This window comes from Leptonotus elevatus, chromosome 12 (assembly GCF_054856555.1).
Source record: "Leptonotus elevatus isolate MCC_2025b chromosome 12, RoL_Lele_1.0, whole genome shotgun sequence".
NCBI classification, from domain to species: Eukaryota; Metazoa; Chordata; class Actinopteri; order Syngnathiformes; family Syngnathidae; genus Leptonotus; species Leptonotus elevatus.
In genome coordinates this window covers 20676757-20701176 of record NC_141250.1, presented here as the reverse complement: position 1 = coordinate 20701176, position 24420 = coordinate 20676757, and the positions used below count along the sequence as shown (strand labels likewise).

Below are 24420 nucleotides of genomic sequence, written 5' to 3'. Positions count from 1 at the left end.
GCATCAACTAACAGTCGTCCGCTTGCTACTTTTGCCTGACCTTTTAAAAGCATAAGCAAACGCTGTTCTTGCGATATACTACAGATGTGTAAAATATTTCCCACCGTTTCTGTCCTCGCAGGCTTTTAATGGACATGGTGCCCCGTGTGAGGCAAACAAGAAACTACGAAAGATTTGAGTGAGGTTCGCCGTTCTGTCATCACAAGCGTACCCTTACAGACTGTAAATGCTGCATTCATGTATTCTCACATTTACCCCGCCTCACTCACCAGACAGACGGATCGCACTCATTATTCAAGTATTTCATTGTGAAGCCTCCCCACGTTTTCGTTAAAACCGCCCGGTTAAACAAAGAAGATGGAGAGATGGCACCTGAATGAGTTCATCAGGCTTTGTCGTTAAAACCATGAAATCAGGAGGCACCCATTAGAAGTCGCTGGGTGTCGATATAATTGATTTGTAATACAAATACAAAAGCTTCAGACAAAAGTGTAGCAGCATTGATTCAACAAGCTTAACATGCAAATGTGATGTGTCAAAAAAAAAAACGACAAGCAAACATCGTGCTTGTGCGTTGGCGGTTTGTAGCCGACACTGAATTGTCCCCACTGGAATGAATTGGTGCTTTTTTTTTAAGGTATTCACATTTTATTTCACTCTCATGTATTTATTTATTTAAGGAATCATTTGATCTTATAGTGATTTTTTTTTTTTTTAAACAAAAACTTGAAAAGTTACCTTTTAGCAAGGTAAGTAAAAAAGTGAACGGACTGTAACGACGCCCGAGTTTGTGTAAGGCTTTTTTTTCTGCTATATAAACAAAAGTATGGAGACAAACTTCCTAATCAAGTAATTACTTAATCAGACTAAACTATATTCTACAAAGGGTGGGAGTACGTATGTCTATATATGCTTTTTATTCTTTATTTTATTATTTTATTTGTAACCTCCTCTCAGGTTTTGATTATTGATGCGAAGGCACTGAAATCTTGAAGTATCTCTTGTGCCATAGTCGTGGCATCGTGGGCTTGAGATATCCAAATCGTATTTATCTTTTGCTTGTTGTTTTTTCGTGACATTTAAAAAAAAAAAAATGGGGGTGGGGGGGATTACAACCTCGAGCCAGGTTGACCTTGAGCAGGATTTCGAACAACTTTTTGACAAAGTGGAAAACGAAAAAGCAAATTATTCCACCACCCATGAAGTGGTCCATGATTCTTTTCAAACACAGAAAATGGCCAAGCTCACCAAGCAAGAGATTTTTTTTTTTTTTTGTATAGTACAAGGATCCCTACACATTTTTTGAAATCCTAAATATTGAACAGGTTTAACATTTACGAGGATCAGCCCCAATAATTTTCCAAAATCGCTCGCTCAGGATGATCGTTCGGACATCCAATAAACGGGCCAACTTTGATCGCAAGGGAGGCAAAACCGCTGCAATCGGTTATCAGTATGTGTGCGCACGGTTTTGAAGAGACAATGATTGAGTGCCGGTGTCGATTCGCCGTCATCCAGGTCACGCTGATTGGCAATGGGTTGAATCAAGATTGCAACTTTTGCGGATCACCGCGACTTCGACGAAGCGGCGAGTAGAAACGTTGCAAATGCAAGACACATGATGTATATTCTGTATTTGCTCACCAGCACATGAGATGTTTTTGTGTGTTTGCATATTTCCATATTGCAATGAACAGAATGTAAATACCAACTTGCACAATCTGTCAATATGTTAAAACATATGGCCCTGGTTACCATCAGTTGAAAAAAAACCACACACACACACAAATAAATATATAGGTAGACATTAATAGACCAACGTAGTAAACATTTTCGAAGCTTTTTATTTCAAGTGTAAAGTGTTTACTCTTATAGTGCGTAATGCTTATATTCTGTAAATATTGTTTTGAATATTGGTGATGACTAGAAATTAAATGACAAGATATTGTTGTTTTGCGCTGTGGGGTGTTGTAATCTGACTGCAGTGGTGTTTTCTGGCCTCGCGTTGTCGACGTGCCCCAAAACGAGAACGAAAATGCGACGTGAACTGCTTTTCTATTGCGTCAACGTCACGGCACGACGGGGGCAATCGTTGCCGTTTGTACGGAGAATTTGCGCCCCCTAGTGGACTTGCCCTCTGTTGCTGGTGGCGTTCAGGCGAGGAGCACAGCTGTCTCTGTCTTGACAGGCTTGTTGTTTTACAAACACGTCAATTACCATCACTTTGTATTTACTGATCTTTTGGAAACATCTCGTGTGAGCTCAGCCAAATTGTAAATGTAAATAGTTTGTACGGATATATTCCGGCAATATGGATGGTGTCCATTTTGTGTACTAGACATCCTCGTGGAGGATAACGCTTAGTTCATACAGATGATGTGATGTGTGCGGGGGTGTCCAAACTTTTTTTGTCCGAGGCGCCAAAGGCCACATTTAAAAAAAAAAAAAGAAAAGAAGAAAAAGATGAAAGGGTTGGAAAGTCTTTGATTTATCAAGCACATCAAAATCAGTCATGCATAGTGTTTTTATATTATAGTGTTTTTATTTTATTTGTTTTTTTTAACTGCTACCTGAACAGCTTTCTATGAGGTGGATAGTTTAGGATTTCACACGATTTTTGGTTGCCCCTGCACTAAACCGGTGCAATCTGACATAAGATGACCATTTTTGAAGCAGTGACTTGGGAATCATCCATGTGACGTTTTCACAACTTGGACCTTGACACAGCAGAAAGTGAAAGAAACCATTTTTGCCACTTCTAAATGGACAGCAAATGGCCCGCGGGCCATCGTTTGGACACCCCTGCTCTATTGCGTAGACACATATCCAAAGGTCGCAATTAAAAGACTTGTGAATGATTGGATGTAGGCTTTTGTAACCATGTGAATTTGCAATACTTGTGAGCCCCCTTCTGGTTAGAAGTCACATGACAACATGGCACATACTTCATGTTTTTTATTTGATTGTTTTATATGTATGGCCTAGAAGTGTTCCTCATGCAATATTTACTGTAATTATGACTTTTGAACTGTGTTACCGTGGGTTAGTGTTTACCAACCTATGTTGAGCTTCGGCATATATTTATATATTATATAGAAAAACTCACGACACGCCACCAAAGTGAACGTTTGTATGCTGAAATAATTATGACCACATCATAGTGTGAAATCTGGGCTTCTCGTTAAGATAGTCTTGCTAATAATTACGTAGTGTGCACTCTAAAAACAGTTGGGTCAAAAATAACTCAAATTGGGTCAAGAATGGACTAACTTTTTTAGTTATTCAACCCAAAAAGTTGGGTCAACTTCAATCAATAGCCCACAAAACAACCCCAACATTGTTGGGCAATTGTTGGTAATTAGGTGTTGTGTGGGTTATTCGTTTGACCCAACTTTCTGGGGTATTTAGCCCATAAAGTTGAATTGGGTCAAAAAAAATGAACCGACCCATTTTCTTTTTTAGGTATTTAGCCCATAAAGTTGGGTCGGTCAAATAAATTACCCACAAATCAACCCTTTGGGTTGGGTTATTAATTTGACACAACTTTTTGGGTTAGTTGAATAACCCAAATTTAATTGAGTACAAAATGAACCAACCCAACTTTTTGAGGTATTTAGCCCCAAATGTTGGGTCAAATTAAATGAATAACCTAGAAATCAACCCAATTTTGGGGTTGTTTTGCGGGTTATTCATTTAACCTTGGGTTGGTTTGTGGATTATTCATTTGACCCAACTTTTTGGGTTCATTAAATAACCCCCAAATGTTGTGTCAGTCCTGTTTTGACCCAATTTGGGTTCATTTTGAACCAACTTTTTTTTTTAGAGTGTGACGTGAACGCCAACATAGGTTAATTTTGGACCTTCCGGCCTGTTACTGTTACATCACTGGCATAGATGCAGCAGATAAGTAAAGACAGAATACTTGTAATACATCAATTTTGGGCCAATTTAGTGCAATTAGATCATACAAAAAGCAGCAAAGTGTTGTGGGTTACATGACTGCAGTCGGAACAGAATTCTGGCCGTGAACCCGTTGTGCAGTCCAGATCACCGAGCTCCAGCTTTATAGCGACCGTTTCTCTGACAGGGTCTACCTCCGCCTTAGGAAAAGTGGAATAAACGAGAGGAATGAACGAATCAACTCACACATGTTGTCAGCTCGCCAACAGCACAATGATTTGTACAACGTCCACTCGTCCGTCTCTGAAGCATTAGCGACAATCTTGACCCAAAGCATCTTTCGAAGCACATTGTTGCATATTGCGAGGCGCAGAACAAACAAATAGAATCATCAGGGTTCATTCGAGTTGTTTTTTTTTAATCGCTTATTATGGTTTGGATGGAGACTTTTCTTCGACCTTTCTACCTCTCCTCTTTGCACTGTTTGATTTTCGGCTTCCCTCGTACCCACTGCACAGTCCTTAATTAACCTGCTGCACCTTTCCAATGCTGCCATGACGGTCTTTGGAGTTTCTTCTGTGAAGCTTCAAATTGAATGTCGCGGGCAGAAGCGTAAAGCACATTTAATGCGTTTGTTCTGTTTTTGCTCATGTAGAAGCTGAAAGTCTGTTTATTAGAAGTCGAACCCTGATTGTTCACTCTTCTGATTACTGTACACGTTGCACTGATGAATGGACCACGATCATAGCAAACCGTTGACGTTACACGATTGTTCAATTCTGGCAACAGTGATGCTCGTCTGTTTATATGCTTTGCATGGACTCGATACGGTGTAGTTTCAACGCATTACGGACACACGAGAACACACACATTAAATAAATAAATATGTAACAAAATGTCTATTGCCAGGTTTGTACAGTCATACGATCTGCGGTATAATGTATACACTATTTATGTAAAAGAAGAAGTATTTAAAAAAAAAATGTTTTATTGATGAATAAATATTATTCCTGCTTATCCTTCAGCAGATTTGTTGTCTGTTTTTTTTTTTTCTACTGAGAGATTTGCATCAATGTGGTATTATAGCCCCGAGGACCACATAAGTGGGCCTGTAGCTCACCAGTCATGGGACATTGTGATTTTCTAAGAATGTTTCAACAGTTTTCAATTCAAAATGCGGACACTGGCGAAGCTTTTTAAGAAATCAAATGTTGCATGTTGATAATTGACTTTCCTAATTATTGTGAGAAACCACATTAACATGATCAGTGTCTTCACATACGTGCATTCATATAATCCATCCAGCCATCCATTTTCTTAACCTCACAAAGGTCGCAGGGGGTGCTGGAGCCTATCCCAGCTGGCTTCGGGCAGTAGGCGGGGTACACCCTGAACTGGCTGCCAGCCAATCACATACATATAATTAATTATTAATTTAAATGAGCAAATTTGTTGCTTCACAGAAGTGTGTATCAAAAGTGGTTACCCTTCACATTAATTAGTGCCCAAGATCACATTTTATTTTTTCCTAATTTAACGCCATATTCTAGGACAAATTATTGGATGGATGCAACAAGAAATACCTTTTTTTTTAAATTTTGTTAAAGTTAAAATGTAATATTATCAAAAATCTTAGGTTGTATCATCTCGTCAAAAACATTTTTTTTAATTAGTTTAACGTATTACAAACGAATATATAGAAAGTAAATATGTTTTTTGTCAAGAGGGATTATTTCAAGCCGAAGACTCTGAACATGCACTATTTGATTGTGACCACCTGATGCCAGCAAACACCCGCGAAACATTTAACTCTGATAATGAGACTGGCGTTACACTGGGTAAATAGAAAAACGTCCATTTCAGCTTCCTTCTGAATATGAAATAAAATAAAAAATACAATAAATATACTGTACATCCAAATACCCAAAGACCCCAATATGACAAAGAAAATTGCAAAGTTCATTAGAATTGTATGTGAGAACATATTAATAATAGCTTCAAATATTCATTTTTTTCCCTTTCATTTTGGCCCAATGGCGAACAAAACAAACAAATAATAAAAATATATCTATTTGGATTGCGTAAAATCACGCAGTCGTGATATTTTTTCAACCCCTTCTTTTGACGTCACAATTTACTCGTTTGCTATTGGCTGTGGGACTTCCGTATTTTCTTAGCACAAAATGGCACGAGATCTCTGGAACAGGACACATGTCCTGATGCCCAGTGCTATTTCCAGTGTCCGCGCGAATTTTACGGAAAAAACAGGTTAGAAAAGTGGCTCGGATTCTATTGTTATTATTCTTTGTGTGCTGTCAGTCCAGTCGAACTGAGAAAACCGTGTGTTGGGGTGTTTGTGTGACACGTGGGAGACACCTACTGTCGTGTGGTGAAAGTTGCGTACGTACCGTGCAATAAGAAGTCGCCTGTGAACATTTCAAGTTTGCTTTTTCCAGGTATGATTGTGAAAAACTTGCTGACGGAGAACGACAAAATTCTCAAAGTACTTCAGAGTACGTATCTTCAGACGGAAGTTCGCGTTCTGTACGTCTTGCAGTACGATTTCCACAACAGCGCAAGAAGCAACAAAACCTTTCGGGTCCTCAAGCAGGTTAGGGTGCAAGTACAATGCAACATCACGTGACGCAAGTACAATGCAACATCACGTGATGCTGCTGGCACGTTTGACAATAAGCTTAAATGTGCATTTTCTTATGTCTGATTCGTGTTATCCAGTTGGAACAGTGCATTAACAGACTGAAGAAGATGAAGCTGGACGTCGCTCTGCAGAGTCTGAAGGATTTGTGTCCCGACATGTCCCAATGGTAGGCACAAGGCTTGTCTCGCTATATTGAGAATTCCAAACATCCGGGGCATTTCGGATACTTGCTTTCGTCTGTGACTATCGTACAAAGCAGGCACATTTTTATAGTAGTCAAGCGACATTTCATCACATTTTGAATTCAAAAAAAAAATCCTGCATGCTTTTCAATGAGTGGAGAGATTTCGTTCACTTATTTGACCGAACAATTTGGACTTGTGACGTCATCTCGGAATTGTCAATACACTCAGGACCACACTTAACAAGAACAGCAAAAATCGGCTTAAAGGTAGAAAATATATTTTTGAGATTTAAGTAGTACATCTTCAAGATTTAATTTATAGGCGGTGGATATTTATCCGTGACCGGCAACTCTCCTGCTTGCGTTATTTTACCATGAATGGCTGTGATTAGGCAATCACTGACCGAGTCATGCATTGCATCGCGTCTTAAAATGGAAAATTTAATTACCGTTCAATTCTTCAATAAACACGTGACACAAAATGGAGCGTTTGCAACTCGTATCTGGCTTCAAGTAATTTATGTTGAATTTTTTTTTACGGATTGGGATTCAATCCAGTGACCCTGTGTTTTGGTGGTGACCGAAACTAACCATTATACCACGAGCTAGGGCACATTCACTGGCGCAGAATTTGTGCTTATAGTTCTCGTGCGATTGCTGCTAGCAGGAGACTTGCCGGACACAGTAAAGATTACATTTATAATGTTACAAGAATAAAATAGCATATTTTTCAGTAATTATTATTATTTTTAATCACATTTAAAAAAAAGTTGTTTTTTTTAGATCAAAGTTGTAACATTACAATATTTTTGTTTTGTTTTAGTTTGCCTATCTTATGACGATAAAAAATCCTTTTTTCCCCCCCAAGGTAAAAAGTTCAATTTTTTTATTTTAGATTAAAAAAATAATGATTAAATTATATAATGACAGTCGTTTTTTTTTTGTTTTTTTTAAACAAAATAGTTGTTTATTTTGCTGCTGAAAACGGCCGTTGACGAAATTACCGATGGTGTCTGTAGGGCGAAAGAGTGAATTCCAATGACTCCTTTCAATTGGGGAAAGATGATTTGGGGCGTGGTGACGGTGCAAATTCAGCTCTTGGGTCTTTCTTGTGTCTGCTTTCAGTTTGCAAAGATTGGAGGCGCGTGAGAGTGATCTCCCCAGCCAACCCACGCTGGAGTGGCAATGTCTCAAAGTGCTGGGAGCCGCGCAACTGATGAGCTGCGCGTTGAAACGCTGTAGCAGAGCTTTTGTGTATCCTTTGCAGATGCGGCGCCACCAGAAAACAAACAGCAAGTAGATAAATAAATATTTTCTTCATAATCGAGCAGCCCCGATTATGAAGAAAATATTTATCTCCATTATTTTGGTAATAATAGAAATCACGATTAGGGCGATCGTTTATTTTTTGGGTACAAAACAAGAACATGCTTAAACGTAGAAAATATTTAGACAAATACTATAATACCTTTTGGATGAAACAAAATGTATTAAATAGTTATTTTAAAATTTAATAAGGGTGCAAACGTATACATTTAAACAACTCAAAATTAGCATTAATATCTTTTTGGGACGATTATGCTAATTTTGTAGTTGTGTGGTATATTAATTGAATTTTGCTAATCGCGATTGCTAACCATTTAGCATAGGCTATTTTTGTTGGTGTTTAATCTTCACGCACAGAAGATAATTATTAGTAGTTATATCACTTAATTCAACTCATGTAGATATGATGGTTAGTGTTTGTTGACCTTTAAAGGGTAATTGCTAGTGTGCTAATGCTAATCGTGATTGCTAACCATTTAGCATAGGCACATTTTGTTGGTGTTTAATGTTCACGCACAGAAGATAATAATTATTAGTAGTTATATCCACTTAATTCAACTCATGTTAGATATGATGGTTAGTGTTAGTTTACCTTTAAAAGGTAACTGCCAGTGCGCTAATGTTAATCGCGATTGCTAACCGCTTAGCATAGGCTAATTTTGTTGGTGTTTAATAATGCATATATACAGAAGATAATGAGCATTATCCACTCAATTCAACTCACATTCAACCTTAGTGGATTAAACAAAAACTTCAATGAAAATCAATTATTTGTTGGAGTAATCCATTTGAAAAAGATTCAAAAGTGACAGCGCCGCTATCTACTACTTCCCTTAAATATTCACCCTCAGTTTATCCAAGCAGCATATGCGATACGAGTTTATCATCCTGAATATGGTGATAACCAGCATGCTCAGTCGCTTCTGGTGAGATTTTTTTTTTTTTTATCGCTAAATTCTTCATGGGTTGTTTGCGTCAATTAAACAGCGGTCGTCCGCGGTTGTTTCTTGGCCACCAGGGTTATTTTCAGAGCAATCCTCACCTGTCTGTCGGCCCTCTACCAGCATCTCTTGGAGCTGCGGGCAGAAGTAGCCCTCGCTCGGCCCATGCCCTTCCTCACAGACTTCGAGCTGCCCGCCGATGTGGCCGGCTTCCTCGACCCTTCTGGTGCAGCGTTACCCGTTGCGGGAACGACATCTGAGCTCTGCGTCGCAGCTCACCGGGCAGAAAAGGAGAGTCAGAAGCCTCCCGTCACAGTGGACCATCGGAGACTGATGAGGGAGGTGAAAGAAGACCTGGGTGTTGCTGTGAGAAGAGGTGGGACGTGTGCGTAGTGTATCGCTATACTATTTAGGTTTCAAGATTTCCTTTCTGCTGAGTCAGTTTTGGGGCATTGATTGTGATTCCAAGAAATAACATTGAAGTCAGCCGTGGACTGGCATGTGGCAACGCTCACTGGTGCCCTCTAGATGGCGGTAGGCATGGTCCAATATTAGATTCTAATCGTATTTAGAGCTGTCAAAATTAATTAACTATTTTAGTAATTGTTTGGAGATTTTTTTTCATTTAAAATTGTCCAAATCTTCTTATTTTCTGTGTTTGATCAAAATATGACATTTGCGAACATCTGTTTTTACTTTGGAAAACAATGACCAAACCGGTAACATAGTAAAAACCTTTTTAAAACCTACACGAATATGAAGTACAAAATAAACACCAATCACTGGTTAATAAACAATACACTTTAATGCAAAATTTAAATGTATTCGATTAGTCAATTAATCGATTAAATAATCAATAGATTAATTGATCCTCAAAATGTTCAATTGTGACAGCACTAGGTATGATAATCGTGAGCAAAAATCTCGCGGTATCCCGGGATTAAAAATAAAATTACAGATCTGAAATGTAGTTTTTCAAAAAATATTTGGGTAAATAAAAACAGCCTTTTTCTGATTGAACACAATTTTTTTTAATATATATTTAATATTTGGTACATTAAAAAACGTGCCATGTTAAGTTTAATTAAATAAATGTTAGCCTTTTTTTTCTCTCTTTTTTTTTTTGCAAGACAAAGTGTTTTGTTACTGGCAAGCTATTTTTAGAACAGACCTGTGGGCTACTCATGTTGTCCTTGGGGCTAGCTCATTTTTAGGGATACCTTTTGTTTTTTTTGAACGGATAATACACATTAATAATACAAAAAACATCTGCGTAACTGTTTGTCTTTTGTCTAACCTAAGCTGTTGTAACATTTTGCATGACCTATGGAAGCTTGTTTACAACGGTAAAAAGTCAATGCAAAATGTTAAAATCATAACTTTGAGATATTAAACCATAATGAAAAAATATATATTTTATTTTATATGTTAACATTTATTTTTGCTTTTTACTGGCGAAACGGTCTTTTATATGTATGATCAGCACCAAAATGGCAGCTGTCCACGATGTTATGCGTGGAAACAATAACAATAATGAAGAGGAAAAAAATCTATTTTTCAGAGCTGTTGTTGCACGCCAGCGTCGTGCGCGTTCAGACCAATCACAGGACCGTAGCAAAGGTATGTAACTGGACAACATTCAGCGTTTTCCGCCATGCACGCGCTGCTGCTGCTGCTTCTTATCTCATCAAAATCTCGTTGCGGTACGGCAGAAGATGAACCTGCCAGAGAAACGGCGGCAGAATGAGAGGGAACGCGTGTTCCAGAGACACACAAAGCAAGTGGCCACGTTCAAAAACATGAGCTCCAGTCTGGACAAAATGATCCTGTGGTGCAAATCGCACAAAATGAATCCAACTGAACTCCGTCTAACCTTCCTGAGATTGAAGTGCCGGCAGATGAGAAGCGCGGAGGCTGCGGGTTGCAAGTAAGGACGGCAACATTTTCGGCAAACGTGTCACGGGGGGGCAACACAAAGTTGAATGCCGTACATTTTTGTTTGCAGCTTGCAGAAGAAGTTGCGGGCGTTTAAACGAGAAGCTCGCCGAGCTTTCTGCGGCGTTCGGGGCCCGCGGCAGAAGAAGACCCGCCCCTCCGCTCTGTGCCGGAGGCGGGGCTGCCTGACAACGCGTCTCACGTCACTTTGGAGACTATTTAGATCTTCAAAAATGAGAAATAATGCGACGAAGAGACTCAAGCCGAAGAAGCGTGCGTCATCAGTGCTGGCGAATGGTGATTGGTTAAACGGAACAACAGCATCCATGTTTAATAATGAGTATGATGACATAGATGATATTTTTGCCTCGGTGGGTCTGTGACTGTGTTGAAATGCACCCGGTTGTCAATTTCTTAGTCAATTAACCTGCGCAGGCTCGCAGGTGGGACAGGTGACCTGTCAATCAATCACAGGGCTGACACATTGAGAGACAACCATTCACATTTGTCATTTTTAGTCTTAAATTATGGAATAAATACTTTTAAATTGCTTGTATTGTATCCTTCCACCATCACAGATTTCAAAAGTGTTTTTGCAAGCAATTTGCATGAACTGAGAATGAAAACAAGGCTGCGGCTTTTATAAACTGGGTTTCAGGCGCCATTGCACCCGTTGCCTCAACAATTAATTATTTTTCTGTATATGCTTATTTGACTTGTGACGCTGACAGAATTAAAATACTTGTTTTTAATGGTGGCAAATGTGTGCGCTGACTCTGATTTAATAAGTGACTCTTGTGAGGATAAGCAGTTCAGAAAATGGATGAATGGAGTGATTTGAACAGGGGTGTGTAGACTTTCCTATGAAAGGATTGAGTTCAACTCTTGACTCCCATCCACTATGTAGCTGCGTTACGTGCGTGAAGTTGGCCCCCCATCCCACGGAACATTTGATGGAAATAGTCTCTTTCGTTTGTGCTATTACTGTTTTGCAGTTATTAATTTATTTATTTTAGGTGATCCAGAGTTCACCCAGCCCCCCTTCTATTGAGAAACGGATCCGAAATCCGTTTGTTTGTGCTGGATTGTGCAGTTTAAAAAAAAAAAGTCAACTTAACAAACGTGCACCTGTGCTGTATTTCGCAATATCTGTTTTATTTTGCTTGTGTGAACGTGTTTTGACCTATGTGTTTGCCGTAGTTAGCGATCCAAGATGGCCGATCTTCTGCGCATGCGCGTCACAGATCGTGCAGTGGTCACCGATCGTGCCTTGACACAGCCTGAATAGACTGTTGGCCGTTGCTGTTTGACATCCGGAAGGTGTGGCTTTTGTTGCTTGGGTTGCCTTTTTTTTCTTTTTTCTTTTTTTTAAATTTATGTTGAAGGAACCAATGCGTCGATATGGTCCCTTAAACCAAACTTCCAGATTGCATCGACCAAAGGCACAAATCCTGCATTTGGTAAGTTGAGAATATTTGCCGAATGTCTTGTATATGGTTCTAGTTTTGGTCGTTAGCTTCCAATTAAGCTACCTCTTGGTTCTGTTTCCACTACTTTATCTGTTAATCACTGTCAAGTCAACTCACTTGTTTTGCAACTATCGTAATTTTAACAGCGACGTGCTAATGACATTTTAGTAACGCAGTTGACTCGTTTATCATGAAATTGTAGACACACAAAGTCGAGAATTGTCTACTTCTGAGTTGACATTGACGCTAACATAACTAGCGTTGTTGTTAAATAGCGAGTGTAATATTGATAGTTTATCGATACTTATGTACACGATTGCGGTTTTTTTTTTGCTGTGAAATGTTTCCCCCATCTAAGGTGAATGTTTGTTGCTTAAAAGTTTTCCTGCTGAGTAGGCGACCCACCCAAACGTCCTCTTGCTTTACGAAAGCTCATGTGATGTTCTACGTTACGGCGAATTGTCATAATTCGGCGTAAATCCAAGTAAAGCTACTATTCGTATTTGAATTCATCAAATGATCATAATCAGCTCCAAATTGCATTCATGTGTTAGGCTTCGGTTCATTCTTAAAATTCTAAACTCTCCAGGAGCAATCTATTTGGTATATGGTCCCGACATACGACATTTCGAGAATACACATTTTTTTCATTTGATGGTAAATTTATGGTCCAGAAGTGTCCCCCCCCCCCCCACCCCACCCCACACCTACACATACTTACTGCAACTATGACATATAAACTACCGCGTTAGCCTACATGATAGACTTTTACTCAAAAATTCGAAAACGCCGTCGTAAATCGGAACCGGAGTCGCCTTCAGCGTTTGGCGTGTGGACAAAACAAAAGCTGACCATAATGGCAAAATAGGGGGAGATTCACATCTGGAAATGGGTGTGTGTGTGTCTCTTATGTTGTCTTGACGATTTAACAGAAACTAAAACATATGTTGGGGACATAGTTCGAAATCAAACATAGTTGCATCAGCGCGCGCATACCACAGCTAACACTTTGTGAATCAGCCAATCATTTACTGTATCTTCCATTTTTTCATTTATGGTGCAGATCAGAGAACCGTGCAGCTTGAAGCGCGCCTCGGTCTTGTAGGCTTCTTGTATTGGCAGTGGGAGGTGCAAGATAAGACAGACGGTTCTAATGCTGTTTGGAAAGTGAGGCGAGGGATTTGGAAGAGGTACATACCAAGCTGTCATCAATTGTCTGCATTATGTCAACAAGGAGGGACGTGGCGGTCGGATTTTAACTTCAAATAGCTCAGTTGGGATGGAAATGTCAAGAGCCTCTTTTCCACTGGCCAGTTTTTCCGAATACTTTTTCCACAGCGTTCTTGTCACGTGGGAACGGTTTGCAAAACACCGGCAGCTCCGCTCAGGATGCCAGGTTGAGCACCCGAGACGCATATTCACGGCCCTTTAGGAAAAATAGGGATGTGGTTGTACTCAATTGGCCAATCGCGTTCAAACTTGGGTTAGGTGAAAATCTGCCGCCATTTCAGGAGCACGCCAAATAAGTCTCAGTTGTTTTAGTAGGCTTTTCCTGACATTATTGTATTATATTTTCCAGCACGAGCCGCGCAACTTCTGCTGCGTGACGTTGTGGGACACAACTTGTTTTATTTCGAGAGTCTTTTCACACAAGATTGCACATCCGAGCTGGAGAGAACTCATCAGCATTGAAACCTTCTGATGGACTTCAATCCTCCATTTCATGTCTTTGCTCTTTAGACAGATCCCTGACGGGGGAACATAAATTGTGAAAAGTCTTTTCCAGGCAATGTGAAAGGGTCTAGAGCAGGGGTGGGCACACTTGGTCCTCGAGGGCCGGAGTCCTGCAGGTTTTGGAGGTTTCCCTTCTCCAACACAGCTGATATATGATCAGCTCATCAGCATAAGCCTGATAACGATCCTGCTGATTGGAATCAGCTTGTGTTGGAGGAGGGAAACCTCCAAAACCTGCAGGACTTTCGCCCCCCAGGACCGGAGTTTGACACCCATGCTCTAGAGCAGGGGTGGGCACACTTGGTCCTCGAGGGCCGGAGTCCTGCAGGTTTTGGAGGTTTCCCTTCTCCAACACAGCTGATATATGATCAGCTCATCAGCAAGCTCTGCATAAGCTTGGTAACAATCCTGTTGATTGGAATCAGCTGCGTTGCAGCAAGGAAACCTCCAAAACCTGCAGGACGCCGGCCCTCGAGGACCTAGATTGCCCACCTCTGGTCTAGAGCATGGGTGTCAAACTCCGGTCCTGGGGGGCGAAAGTCCTGCAGGTTTTGGAGGTTTCCCTCCTCCAACACAAGCTGATTCCAATCAGCAGGATCGTTATCAGGCTTATGCTGATGAGCTGATCATATATCAGCTGTGTTGGAGAAGGGAAACATCCAAAACCTGCAGGACTGGGGCCCCCTCCAGGACCGGAGTTTGACACCTATGGTGTAGAGATTGTGATCCAATGATGAGATGTCCGAGATCACAAATTCTGTCCAGAAATCCCTACTGGGACACTCCAAAGTCTTCCAAGAATATTTTCTTTCCTTTCCATGAAAATGGCAAGGCTTCGCAAAAAGAACGTCAAATGATTCATTGTTGAGAAACGGTCGAATGCAACAAGCGGCTTTCGAGCAAGTCAGAGTCGACCCATAATTCGCTCGATTTCCAAATTGCGAGCCAGTAAAACTGTAATATGCTGATAAGATTGGCTTCTACAAGTTCCAGCTGGTTTGCTAAATCTTGGATTCTCGCTCATGGGTGGAGTTTATTTCATAAAGACATAGCGGCTTGTTTTGTGTTTTGTTCTGATGAACGGCGTGGATGTTCACATTCGTCAGCTGGAATGCAGCTTTTTTTCACCGATGTGTAAATTTGTCAAGTGCGTTTTTCAACGCACAAGGCGTGGGAGAGGATCTCGCCAAGCTTGTCCGGGTCATTCAAGCATGAAGCAGTTTATGGAGAAAATGACGGATGCCAAGTAAAACAAACAGCCACGGATGTTCAACTTGAGTCATGTAGTGAGAAAATCTTCATCTTTTTTTAGTCTTCAGAAGCTCTTTTTTTTTTGGGCATGTTTTGGGTGTCAAAAAAAGCAAAAGATATTGGTGACGTCACAGAGCAGTGACATTGTCGTCAATATTTTTTGTAGGGCTGTGCAATTAATTCGAAATTCAATTACAATTTCAATTATTACAAAATCGGTATAATCGTAAACAAAAATGAAATATTTTTAATATTCATTTTGAGTTTTATTTTATTTTATTTGAATTCATTTAATAAATCTTGTTCGGTCCAAAAGGAACTTAAATAATTATAATGTTTCCCCCAAAAAAAATTTGTCTTAATATTTTTAAATATTTAAACATTTTCTTGTTTTGTAGCAAAAAAATAATCGTTTAAATAATCGTAATTTCAATGATTACAAAAATAATCGTGATTCTAATTTTTTTTCCATGATACGGTAACCCAAAATTTTTGCATGCTGCTTTGGGTGAAACCAATCCTTGTTCTTCAACGGATTACCGGTTCTTGAGAACGAACGTATTTACTGATGAAAGAAGACAGTCTATCATTTGTTATTTTTTTGGGTAGGCTCGATGCTTAGCTTATGACAGACACACACAATATTCTTAGACGGTTGAGGAGGTTCCATCATATTGTTCTGTGCATTTGACCGCCCCATCAGCAATACTCACAATGCTGGGCTAATGCTCTTCTAAATGTAACCGAATTTCAATTTGCGTTTGAGAGTCGCGAGGGCTGATCACTCCGATTCGGTCAAAGACCCCCTCTGTCGACGCCTCCTGGCATCAGTGGCGTCATTGGTATGCGTTGTGGGGCTGCTGTTGCTCCATTTCTGCCCGGCTGCTTTTTACCAGCTTTACAAGAGAGACTCATTTGCTCTTTTAAATCACATGAGTTCTTGTGCGGACGCTTGATTGGGCGACTCGCATATTCTCAAGAGATGGAATTCATTGCAGGAATACTGTGAACGATTATAATGCGCTGTTTGGATTGAGGCCACCGTACTATTTATTTAACGATCATCGTTGGACTCAAAAATCTTTTGCGCTTTTGGTTTTGGTGAATTATGGGGGAAGACATTCTCCTCATCTCGTCTTTTGTCAAATCGACACACTTGATTAAATCACGGTTCATTTGCCCCTTAATTTGGCGCACGCCTAATTTTATATCACCAAAGCATTTATTTATTCACTAGTCTAAACATGAGATTCTTATTAATATTGCGTTAGTGGAATATGAGTTGAGCAGCACAATCCAGTCGTTTTGATCCATCTCAGGGGGCGGCCATTTTGCCACTTGCTCAGGCCAACCACCAATCACAGCTCACCGGTTTTCTGAAGCCGACCTGTGATTGGTCGTTACCTGAGACCTATTGATGTCATCCTCAGTCGACAGCAAGTTCCAAAATGGCCGCCCCTTGGAGTTGGATAAAAATGACTGGATTGTGCTGCTCAACTCATATTCCACTAACGCAATATTAACCAGAAAAACATATTTAGACCAGACTTTCCCCTTAAAGAAAAACAAATGGATGGATTAAATATTGCAATTAGATTGTTTAAAAAAAAAAAAAATCTCTCCTAAGTCCGTTTTCTAAGTCAAGCTATCACTGTCAATATTTAGCAAAGGGATTTTGATATTATGGCGAACTCCCATCATGCTGAGGGGCGTCGTTAGCATTTACTCGCCTCCCCTTCTGTCCTTCATGTCAGCCCATCCAATTTCAACGCTCCTATTTATGTATTCATGGTTCGCTTTTGTGGGCGTGGCAGCCGGGTTCAACTGTGATGGAACAGTTTCTCTTAACGCACACGAGCGTCGCCCGGCGCCTAATCGACCCAAACGTTGACATGATGTACTACCGCTTGGAGAAATTGCCTCTTTTTGCGTGGCCTGGCTTGTTGTTGTTTCTGTCCTCTTTCATCAAAGTCGGGGGGGGGGGAGTGGGTCTGTCCTATTTTCACCCCCCCCCCCCCCCACGTGTGAGTCTTGATTAAACCCCGATGTTGCACAGTTTTATGTATATTTCAGGAGCTCTGCAGTCCAAGTGGTCTCGAGACCCCTCTCGCCCCCCCCCCCCCCTCCTATTTACTATCTTCCTTATATGGGTCAGGCCTAAATACCATTTGCACTTTTCCCATTGCTCAAACACAGGACAACATATTTTTATTTAGACAAGTCCATTAGACACGTTTCAAGTATTTTTATTCAAGTAACTGATTATACACCTGATTTGTTTATTTACAGTATTACAAATGTCTGTGTGTGCACATGGAAATGGGTCACATTTGAATAATTTAGGTCAACAACTCCAAGCCCCGCCCCCCCCCCCCTCTCCCCCGTGCGTAAATGCTGAGTGGGGCACATGTGGGCATCCTGTCCATCAAGCCTGTCACTGACCTGCGCTGCTAACAAAGGCAGGAAGCGGACGCACAACGGACTCACTTCCTGCTTCGGGCAGACGGGGAAGATGATGCCACTTCCTCGGCGTTGACACTTGGCGCACTTGACCTTTTTGTTGACCTCGCAGTGCAAGTCACGTGTGCCAACGATGTATAGTGTGAAGCGATAATGGATTACAACGAGGATGTTTTTTTTGTTAGAAAGATTCCTTTTGTGTGTTTTGGAATTTGGGAAAAAAAAGGTAGGTTACTCGGCGATATGACTTACGGATAGAGATCGATTATCGGCACCGATATTCGGCACTTTAACGGATATCCATATCGGCCATTTTTTAAAAATCTGACAGCCGATAACTGGGAACTTGGGGAGTTATTTATTTAAAATTTCCGGTAACTTTAAAAGAAATGATGCTGAACAAAACAAAGACACATGAAAGTTGAAGATTTCAGTTATTTTTAAATTTTGGAAACATTTATTTACTATAGAGAGCTGCGGTATTGTGTAAGCTTTCATTTAACGTTTTAGGACATACCGATGACCCTGGAATCTCCCTGAACTTTTCATTAGAATTCAATTATTTTCTTTATAAAAAGAAATGAAAGGTGACAGAAAGAAGTGAAACTCGTGCAGTGTTTACCGCACCATGTTAATACTTGAGCGGGCCGCCCAAGTAAACTGGCAACCACCCAAAAAGTTTTCAAGAAAAAAAAAAATATATATATATATATATATAGATATACCGCATGTAAGATTAGTTTGCCATCACTCACTTGTGGATCATGAGGTTCGAGGAGAACCCGTGCTGCGTGGTGCCTGGCTTGAGCATTTTGTGTTCAATTGAGACCAATTCTACCCGATAATCGTCTTGGCAACCCTTTCAAATAGAACAAATCAAATGACGGATGTATAATTGAAGTGTCCACTCGGGTTCGTGTGACATTGCACTCTTGTATAGTCATCTTGGTGTGACGACATGGACGGGGGTCGTGTTTGCGACACAAATAGCTTCTTAGAGTGCGGGCAGTTATTTACAACACAGTAAAAGACGCTCTTTGCCTGACCTTGAGATGGACGATACGGAAGTCAGCTGCCAGCAGTTGACTTTGAACTTTCACCCTCTCCGGCTGTAAGCGCCGTTGTTTGCGCCTCGCAAGCCGGAGACGATTCGGAGGAATTGCTTCGTTTGTTTACGCCCCATCGACTGAAACGACCTCACAAAATCCATTTGCGGGATTCGGAAGTTCATCGAAACAGGAAGATTGGAGATTTCTCTCTCGGTCCGTCACGGTGGTTCTGAACGCTCCGCTTGTCCTTGGCAGGTTGCGCCAGGAGTGCTGACAAGTCTTGCGTGTGGGGGCGTGTCCGAGCGAGGCCGAGACCACGCCAATGATGGCTACCGGTAAAAGTAAAAACCAGAGTTCCCTTGCTCTGCACAAGGTGATCATGGTGGGCAGCGGCGGTGTGGGCAAGTCGGCTCTCACCCTGCAGTTTATGTATGATGAGGTAAGTTTTTGTTCTTTTCAAATCAAACTTTATTTATATAGCACGTTTCATACATAACAACATGACTCCGTTTTTTTTATTTTTTATTTATTTAAATAACAATTGAAAACTAAAAAAAAAAAAAAATGGAGCACTAAACTGGCTGCCATTAAAAATGTTCCACTCCCTTTCCAACAATTTTTCCTATGGAGGACCAAAACTGCCAAAATTCAAAATAAATGACTATACTAAATAAATAAATAAATAAATAAATACATGACTTAAACGAGGGGAAAAAAACGGATATGAAAAATATCATTCAAAATTTAAATACAAAATATAAATACAAATGGAAATAAAAACAACAAAATCTATACAGTATATATCCTTAAATAAATAAATAAATACATATATATGTATTTTGTTGTTATAATAATAAATAATTTAAAATGAAAATAAAAACTGATATCAAAAATTAAATACAAAAAATAAATATAAATGGAAACAAAATAAACTGACACTTTATGAGGAATATACATATATATATATATATATATATATATATATATATATCTATATCCTCATAAAGTGTCAGTTTGGTGCATGTCCTCATTGTTAAGGTCACTGACAAAATGACTTCCTCAATGTGGTTGAATTTAGGACATTGAAGCCGAGTAAGCAAATACATGCAAATATATGCACATAGTAAATATATGTGCTGGTTTTGGATCGGAATACAATCCAAACTGTTTGAAAAAAGTGATGCCCTCCTTTTTGACTTACTTGCATCACCTTTAGATTTTGAGCTCGTGCCCCGCAGTTCATGTAGGAGGTGAGCTTTAAACTGGTAATGGTGCAAGGTGCTCTAACGGAAATGTATGATGTTTTTTTTTTTTGCGTCTTAATGTGTCTAACGTGGGAAGGATGAAGAATTGAAGCACATTTGAATTTGTTTTGTTGTTGCTAAAATTAGCCTGTTTCGAGGGGGTTGACGTGTCTCATGCACCTGTGTCACTGTTTGCCCCGCCCACATACTACTGGGCCAATGGTGAGCACAGATTTTGTTACCATGGCGACTAAGGGAGTGGAAGACGTGAGACTTGGGTGCACTTTGACCCCCAACGCTCACAAAAATAAAATAAAACGACAGTTACAACTGTGGAGCGCATGTGAGTCTCTGCAAAGGCAGCAGGACTAGTTTTCACTCGTGGAGGCAGCACTTCGTCACCAAGCTGCCGAATTACACTTCAAATCTGAAGAGGAAATGCGCGGTGTCGTCGCCAGTTTGTGGAGGACTACGAGCCCACCAAGGCGGACAGCTACAGGAAGAAAGTGGTCCTGGACGGAGAGGAGGTCCAGATTGACATCCTGGACACGGCCGGCCAGGAGGACTACGCCGCCATCAGGGACAACTATTTCCGAAGCGGCGAGGGCTTCCTGCTCGTCTTCTCCATCACCGAGCACGAGTCGTTCACGGCCACCGCGGAATTCAGGTGCTCGAGCGACCGACCGACCGCCTGTCAGGTTTTCATCCGGGATCATTTCAAGCATACTGGAACAAACGTGTTGTCGTCCGCTCGCAGGGAGCAGATCCTGCGCGTGAAGGCGGAGGACGACAAGATCCCGCTCCTGCTGGTCGGGAATAAGTCGGACCTGGAGGACCGTCGGCAGGTGTCTGTGGACGAGGCCCGCGGGAAAACCGATGAGTGGGCGGTGCAGTACGTCGAGACGTCCGCCAAGACCAGGGCCAATGTTGATAAGGTGATTATTCTCACGCACACACAACAACGGAAGCAAAGCAACGGATATGTAAAGAATTTTATATATATTATTATTATTGTGTCTAGTGCTGTCACTATCGAATATTTTTAAAATCAATTATCTTGCCGATTTATTCCATCGATTAATCGATTTGTGTTAGCTACATGAATGAGGTCAATAGCTCCCTCTTCCTGTCTTCTTCATGTTTAGTGGATGACTGCCCTCTACTGGTTAAGTGATGAACACCTTAAACTGAGTTGCAGGTTATATTTTGGAATAATAATTACAACACAAGTGTTTTTTTTTTTTTAGGAAATTCAGAACTTTTTTTCTTGTGTTTTGGGGAAGCTCAATGTGTTGTAATGTCTTTAATCAGTGAGCGCTTTTAAATGGACAAATCACATCCGCCGTTTGGCCACTAGATGGTGCACTAACAGAAGAAATTAAGACCAAATCACAGCCACCATTCAATGCGACGTGCGTCTGCAAAAAATAGAAAACCAAATTAACGGCCCAAACATGCGAGGCAGAACATTTTTGTCGACTTCGTTGACTCCCCCCCCCTCCCAATCCCCCCCCCCCCCCCCCTCCTGTATGCACACGCACAACCTTGAAGTGGTGCCCTTGTATGTGGAGCTGTGTTTTTTTTTTGGTCGTCCACTTTAGGTTTTCTTTGACCTGATGCGTGACATCCGGGAGAAGAAAATGTCCGAGAACAAGGATAAAAACGGAAAAGGGAAGAACAAGAAGAATAAGAAGAGCTTCAGAGAGAGATGTTGTCTACTCTGAAATACTCCACGGACCTTAATTAATGACGCACAAACCAACTGCCCAGTTTTTAGTTTTTTTTTCGCCATTCAATTCAAATGTACATTTTTTTATAAACCGTACGAGTTGCGCATGTCAACTACTTAATTGTTGATTGATGCCATTTGGGCTGCCGCGCCACCGGAAGCTCACCGCGGATGCGTCCTGACCCATCCACCAAACTTCCAGCGACACTAACTCTTCCCTTTCGGGGACGTCCTTTTCGTCTCGGGGACTCCGAGACGCTGACTGCCTTCTGATTGTCTCCGGCGTATTTTTGTGCTTTCTCAAATCTGAATCCACATTCTGGCTTGTCTTCTTATTTTACTGCCTGTCATGTTAAAAACCAAGTCTTATGATGAATTTGCCTTTTCTCGCCACGGCAAAAATAAGAACATACACGGCCAAAAATGATTTCTTTGGATCATGTTTTTTTTTTTTTTTTTTTTTTTTTTTATCTGGTGCTCCTCATATATTGATGTCATTCTGTGCACTTTTATTGACCGTTTCCTTACGACGGCTCAAGTGTGAAGCGACTGTTCTGTTGTTTGAAAAACGGGCACTACAGCAGATGTTCAGAGGTTGCCACTAAAAATATTCAAACCATTTCAGCGGCAGAAAGTATGTATTTTTAACCCACTAACTTTTCTGTGTCAATAACGATGTCGAAACTACGGGAAATACGACTTTTCCAACATTTGTTTGTACTTTTCCACGCCTCAATTTGCCATTTTCCCACCCCACTACTGTGACTGTTTTTATTTCTATCCTGTGCTGAATAAATGTGTTTTTATATATACGGAATATGAATACTGGATTTGAATTTCTTTCAAAAGCGTTCTTCTGAAGTCCTCATTTGACGCTTGGCTCTCTCACAATAACCACGAATGACTTCTAATGCTGCGCTTTGCTTTGGACAAATTTGAAGAAGATGAGCGACAGTCGAACCCGCGAGAAGAGACGTGGAATCAGTCAAAACATTTTGATGGGCGTGTGAATGAAAACAAAATCATATCTTCAAATCAAGACTTTCTTAATCAGTTTTTCGGCACACGCTGTAAATCTCAGAACTCCGCCCACCCAAAACAAATTCCGATCGATTCCCTGCAGGCCGATGTGACGGATGTTCCTGCTATTGAGATGCGCCCCGACGACGCACAAGTTGCTTTGTTACCTGTGATTCGTTCTATTGTCTATTGTGCGGCCAAAGTTTTTGTAGCTCCGCCATTTGTCACTGATAAAGTGCCACCCATTTGTACAAGCTCGGTATTACCCTGCAGGGAAGAATTTGTGCATCCCACTGCTGGAATCCTTCACAGAGCCTTTCCAAAATATATTCTAGTGCACGCATGTGTGAAGGGTGAGGACAGAAAACGTCCCCTGGCAGCATGCAAAACAACGGAAATAACACCGACTTTAAAGTATTACTGCGAGTCTCCTGTAACCAAACATAGAAGTCATTTTTTGTGTGTGTGCCACTTAGGGGCTCGTCTCATTTGTGTCTTTTACTCAAAGGGGAATTTACCCCGACCTAGTTCACTGATTCTCGCGAGTGTACCAGTAGTGATACAAGGGCACCCTCTAGTGGTATATATATATATATATATAATCAATTACATCTTCAAACATAATCTTACAGCGTTTTACTTACTGGCATGTTTATCATGACCCTCGGCCACAAATGTCTGTTTTACGTTGCTTCATGACGAAACTTAAATGTGAACAACAAATCATTTTTAAACACTCAAAACCTGACAAACCAATTTCCAGGGCATTGCTGGCATGCGTGACCCGATTGGCTCACTCTTTGCATATGGTATGTGACAACTAACCCTAAAATGACTGAGACATGTTGCCCCAAAGTACTTGATGTTGGCTAATACTAGCTCTGGTTTAGCTTAAAACTGAGGCATGCTAAATTCTCTCCTAATGAATCCACATGAATTGCTGCTAGAATTTGCATATGGACAGCGCTTGTTTCAAAAATATATCGTTCAAATATTTGACTTCGGTTTGTGCAAAATGGTTAACTGCCGCTCTTCTCAGAGAAAACAAGATCCCTGACCATATCTAGGCAGAATACGAGTATTGCACTTTTACCCGTGTGACATACAAACCCGCTCCTCCCGGCATCACGACACCGTATTTTCGAACCCCACTCGTGTTTTCCAGGAAGCAAATGTCAGCCCTCCTGATGGGCACATTTACCCGCTCGCCCGACATTCCTGCACTCGTCTCCTTCCCCGCTAAGTAGGCAGATTAGGTGGCCCGTTAAACTCGCGGGAAGGCACTTATTTGGAAATGGAGGAAAGGGCAAAGTGAGCCAAGCCTAATGACCGATGCGGTGTCATCGGCACACTCCAAGGTCTTTAATCATCTTGCAGAGAGAGCCCCACCCCCCCCCCCCCCCCCCGTCCTCTGAGTAACCCTCATTATATCAGCAGCTAATGTTGGAGATGAGGATGTTCAAGTGATAAAACACCATCACGCTCCTTCATTATACGCAAAAGAGAAACACACTCGGTG

General features: G+C 40.9%; 3 protein-coding genes across 3 annotated transcripts in view; all 3 read left to right on the top strand.

Moving 5' to 3' along the window:
- The window catches only part of LOC147164978 (transmembrane protein 163a-like), a 31682-nt gene extending 26765 nt beyond the window's left edge, over positions 1 to 4917 (top strand). The window contains exon 8 of the mRNA XM_086090719.1: positions 122 to 4917. Coding sequence (XP_085946845.1) covers positions 122 to 182 — 61 coding nt within the window. The 3' untranslated portion in view covers positions 183 to 4917. The remainder of the gene's footprint in view (positions 1 to 121) is intronic.
- A 1150-nt stretch (positions 4918 to 6067) lies between these two features.
- Positions 6068 to 11701, top strand: rmp64 (ribonuclease MRP subunit p64). The gene is made up of 9 exons (XM_086091493.1): positions 6068 to 6168; positions 6357 to 6511; positions 6637 to 6725; positions 7869 to 7997; positions 8921 to 8995; positions 9088 to 9386; positions 10572 to 10630; positions 10723 to 10937; positions 11016 to 11701. Exons 1-9 carry the CDS (start codon positions 6084 to 6086, stop codon positions 11326 to 11328), a joined length of 1419 nt encoding a protein of 472 aa, XP_085947619.1. The 5' UTR covers positions 6068 to 6083; the 3' UTR covers positions 11329 to 11701.
- Positions 11702 to 12230: 529 nt separating this feature from the next.
- Positions 12231 to 22698, top strand: LOC147164976 (ras-related protein Ral-B). The gene is made up of 5 exons (XM_086091204.1): positions 12231 to 12405; positions 19164 to 19347; positions 20611 to 20819; positions 20910 to 21087; positions 21754 to 22698. Exons 2-5 carry the CDS (start codon positions 19231 to 19233, stop codon positions 21874 to 21876), a joined length of 627 nt encoding a protein of 208 aa, XP_085947330.1. The 5' UTR covers positions 12231 to 12405; positions 19164 to 19230; the 3' UTR covers positions 21877 to 22698.
- The last annotated feature ends 1722 nt before the right edge of the window (positions 22699 to 24420 follow it).

What these genes read in the sequence shown, in the direction of transcription:
- rmp64 (XM_086091493.1), top strand. Translation starts at nt 6,084, where the DNA reads ATGGCACGAGATCTCTGGAACAGGACACATGTCCTGATGCCCAGTGCT. An exon ending in CCTTTCGGGTCCTCAAGCAG is followed by an intron (nt 6,512 to 6,636) that starts GTTAGGGTGCAA and finishes CGTGTTATCCAG; the next exon opens with TTGGAACAGTGCATTAACAG. An exon ending in TGTCCCGACATGTCCCAATG is followed by an intron (nt 6,726 to 7,868) that starts GTAGGCACAAGG and finishes GTCTGCTTTCAG; the next exon opens with TTTGCAAAGATTGGAGGCGC.
- LOC147164976 (XM_086091204.1), top strand. Translation starts at nt 19,231, where the DNA reads ATGATGGCTACCGGTAAAAGTAAAAACCAGAGTTCCCTTGCTCTGCAC. An exon ending in TGCAGTTTATGTATGATGAG is followed by an intron (nt 19,348 to 20,610) that starts GTAAGTTTTTGT and finishes TGTCGTCGCCAG; the next exon opens with TTTGTGGAGGACTACGAGCC. An exon ending in ACGGCCACCGCGGAATTCAG is followed by an intron (nt 20,820 to 20,909) that starts GTGCTCGAGCGA and finishes GTCCGCTCGCAG; the next exon opens with GGAGCAGATCCTGCGCGTGA.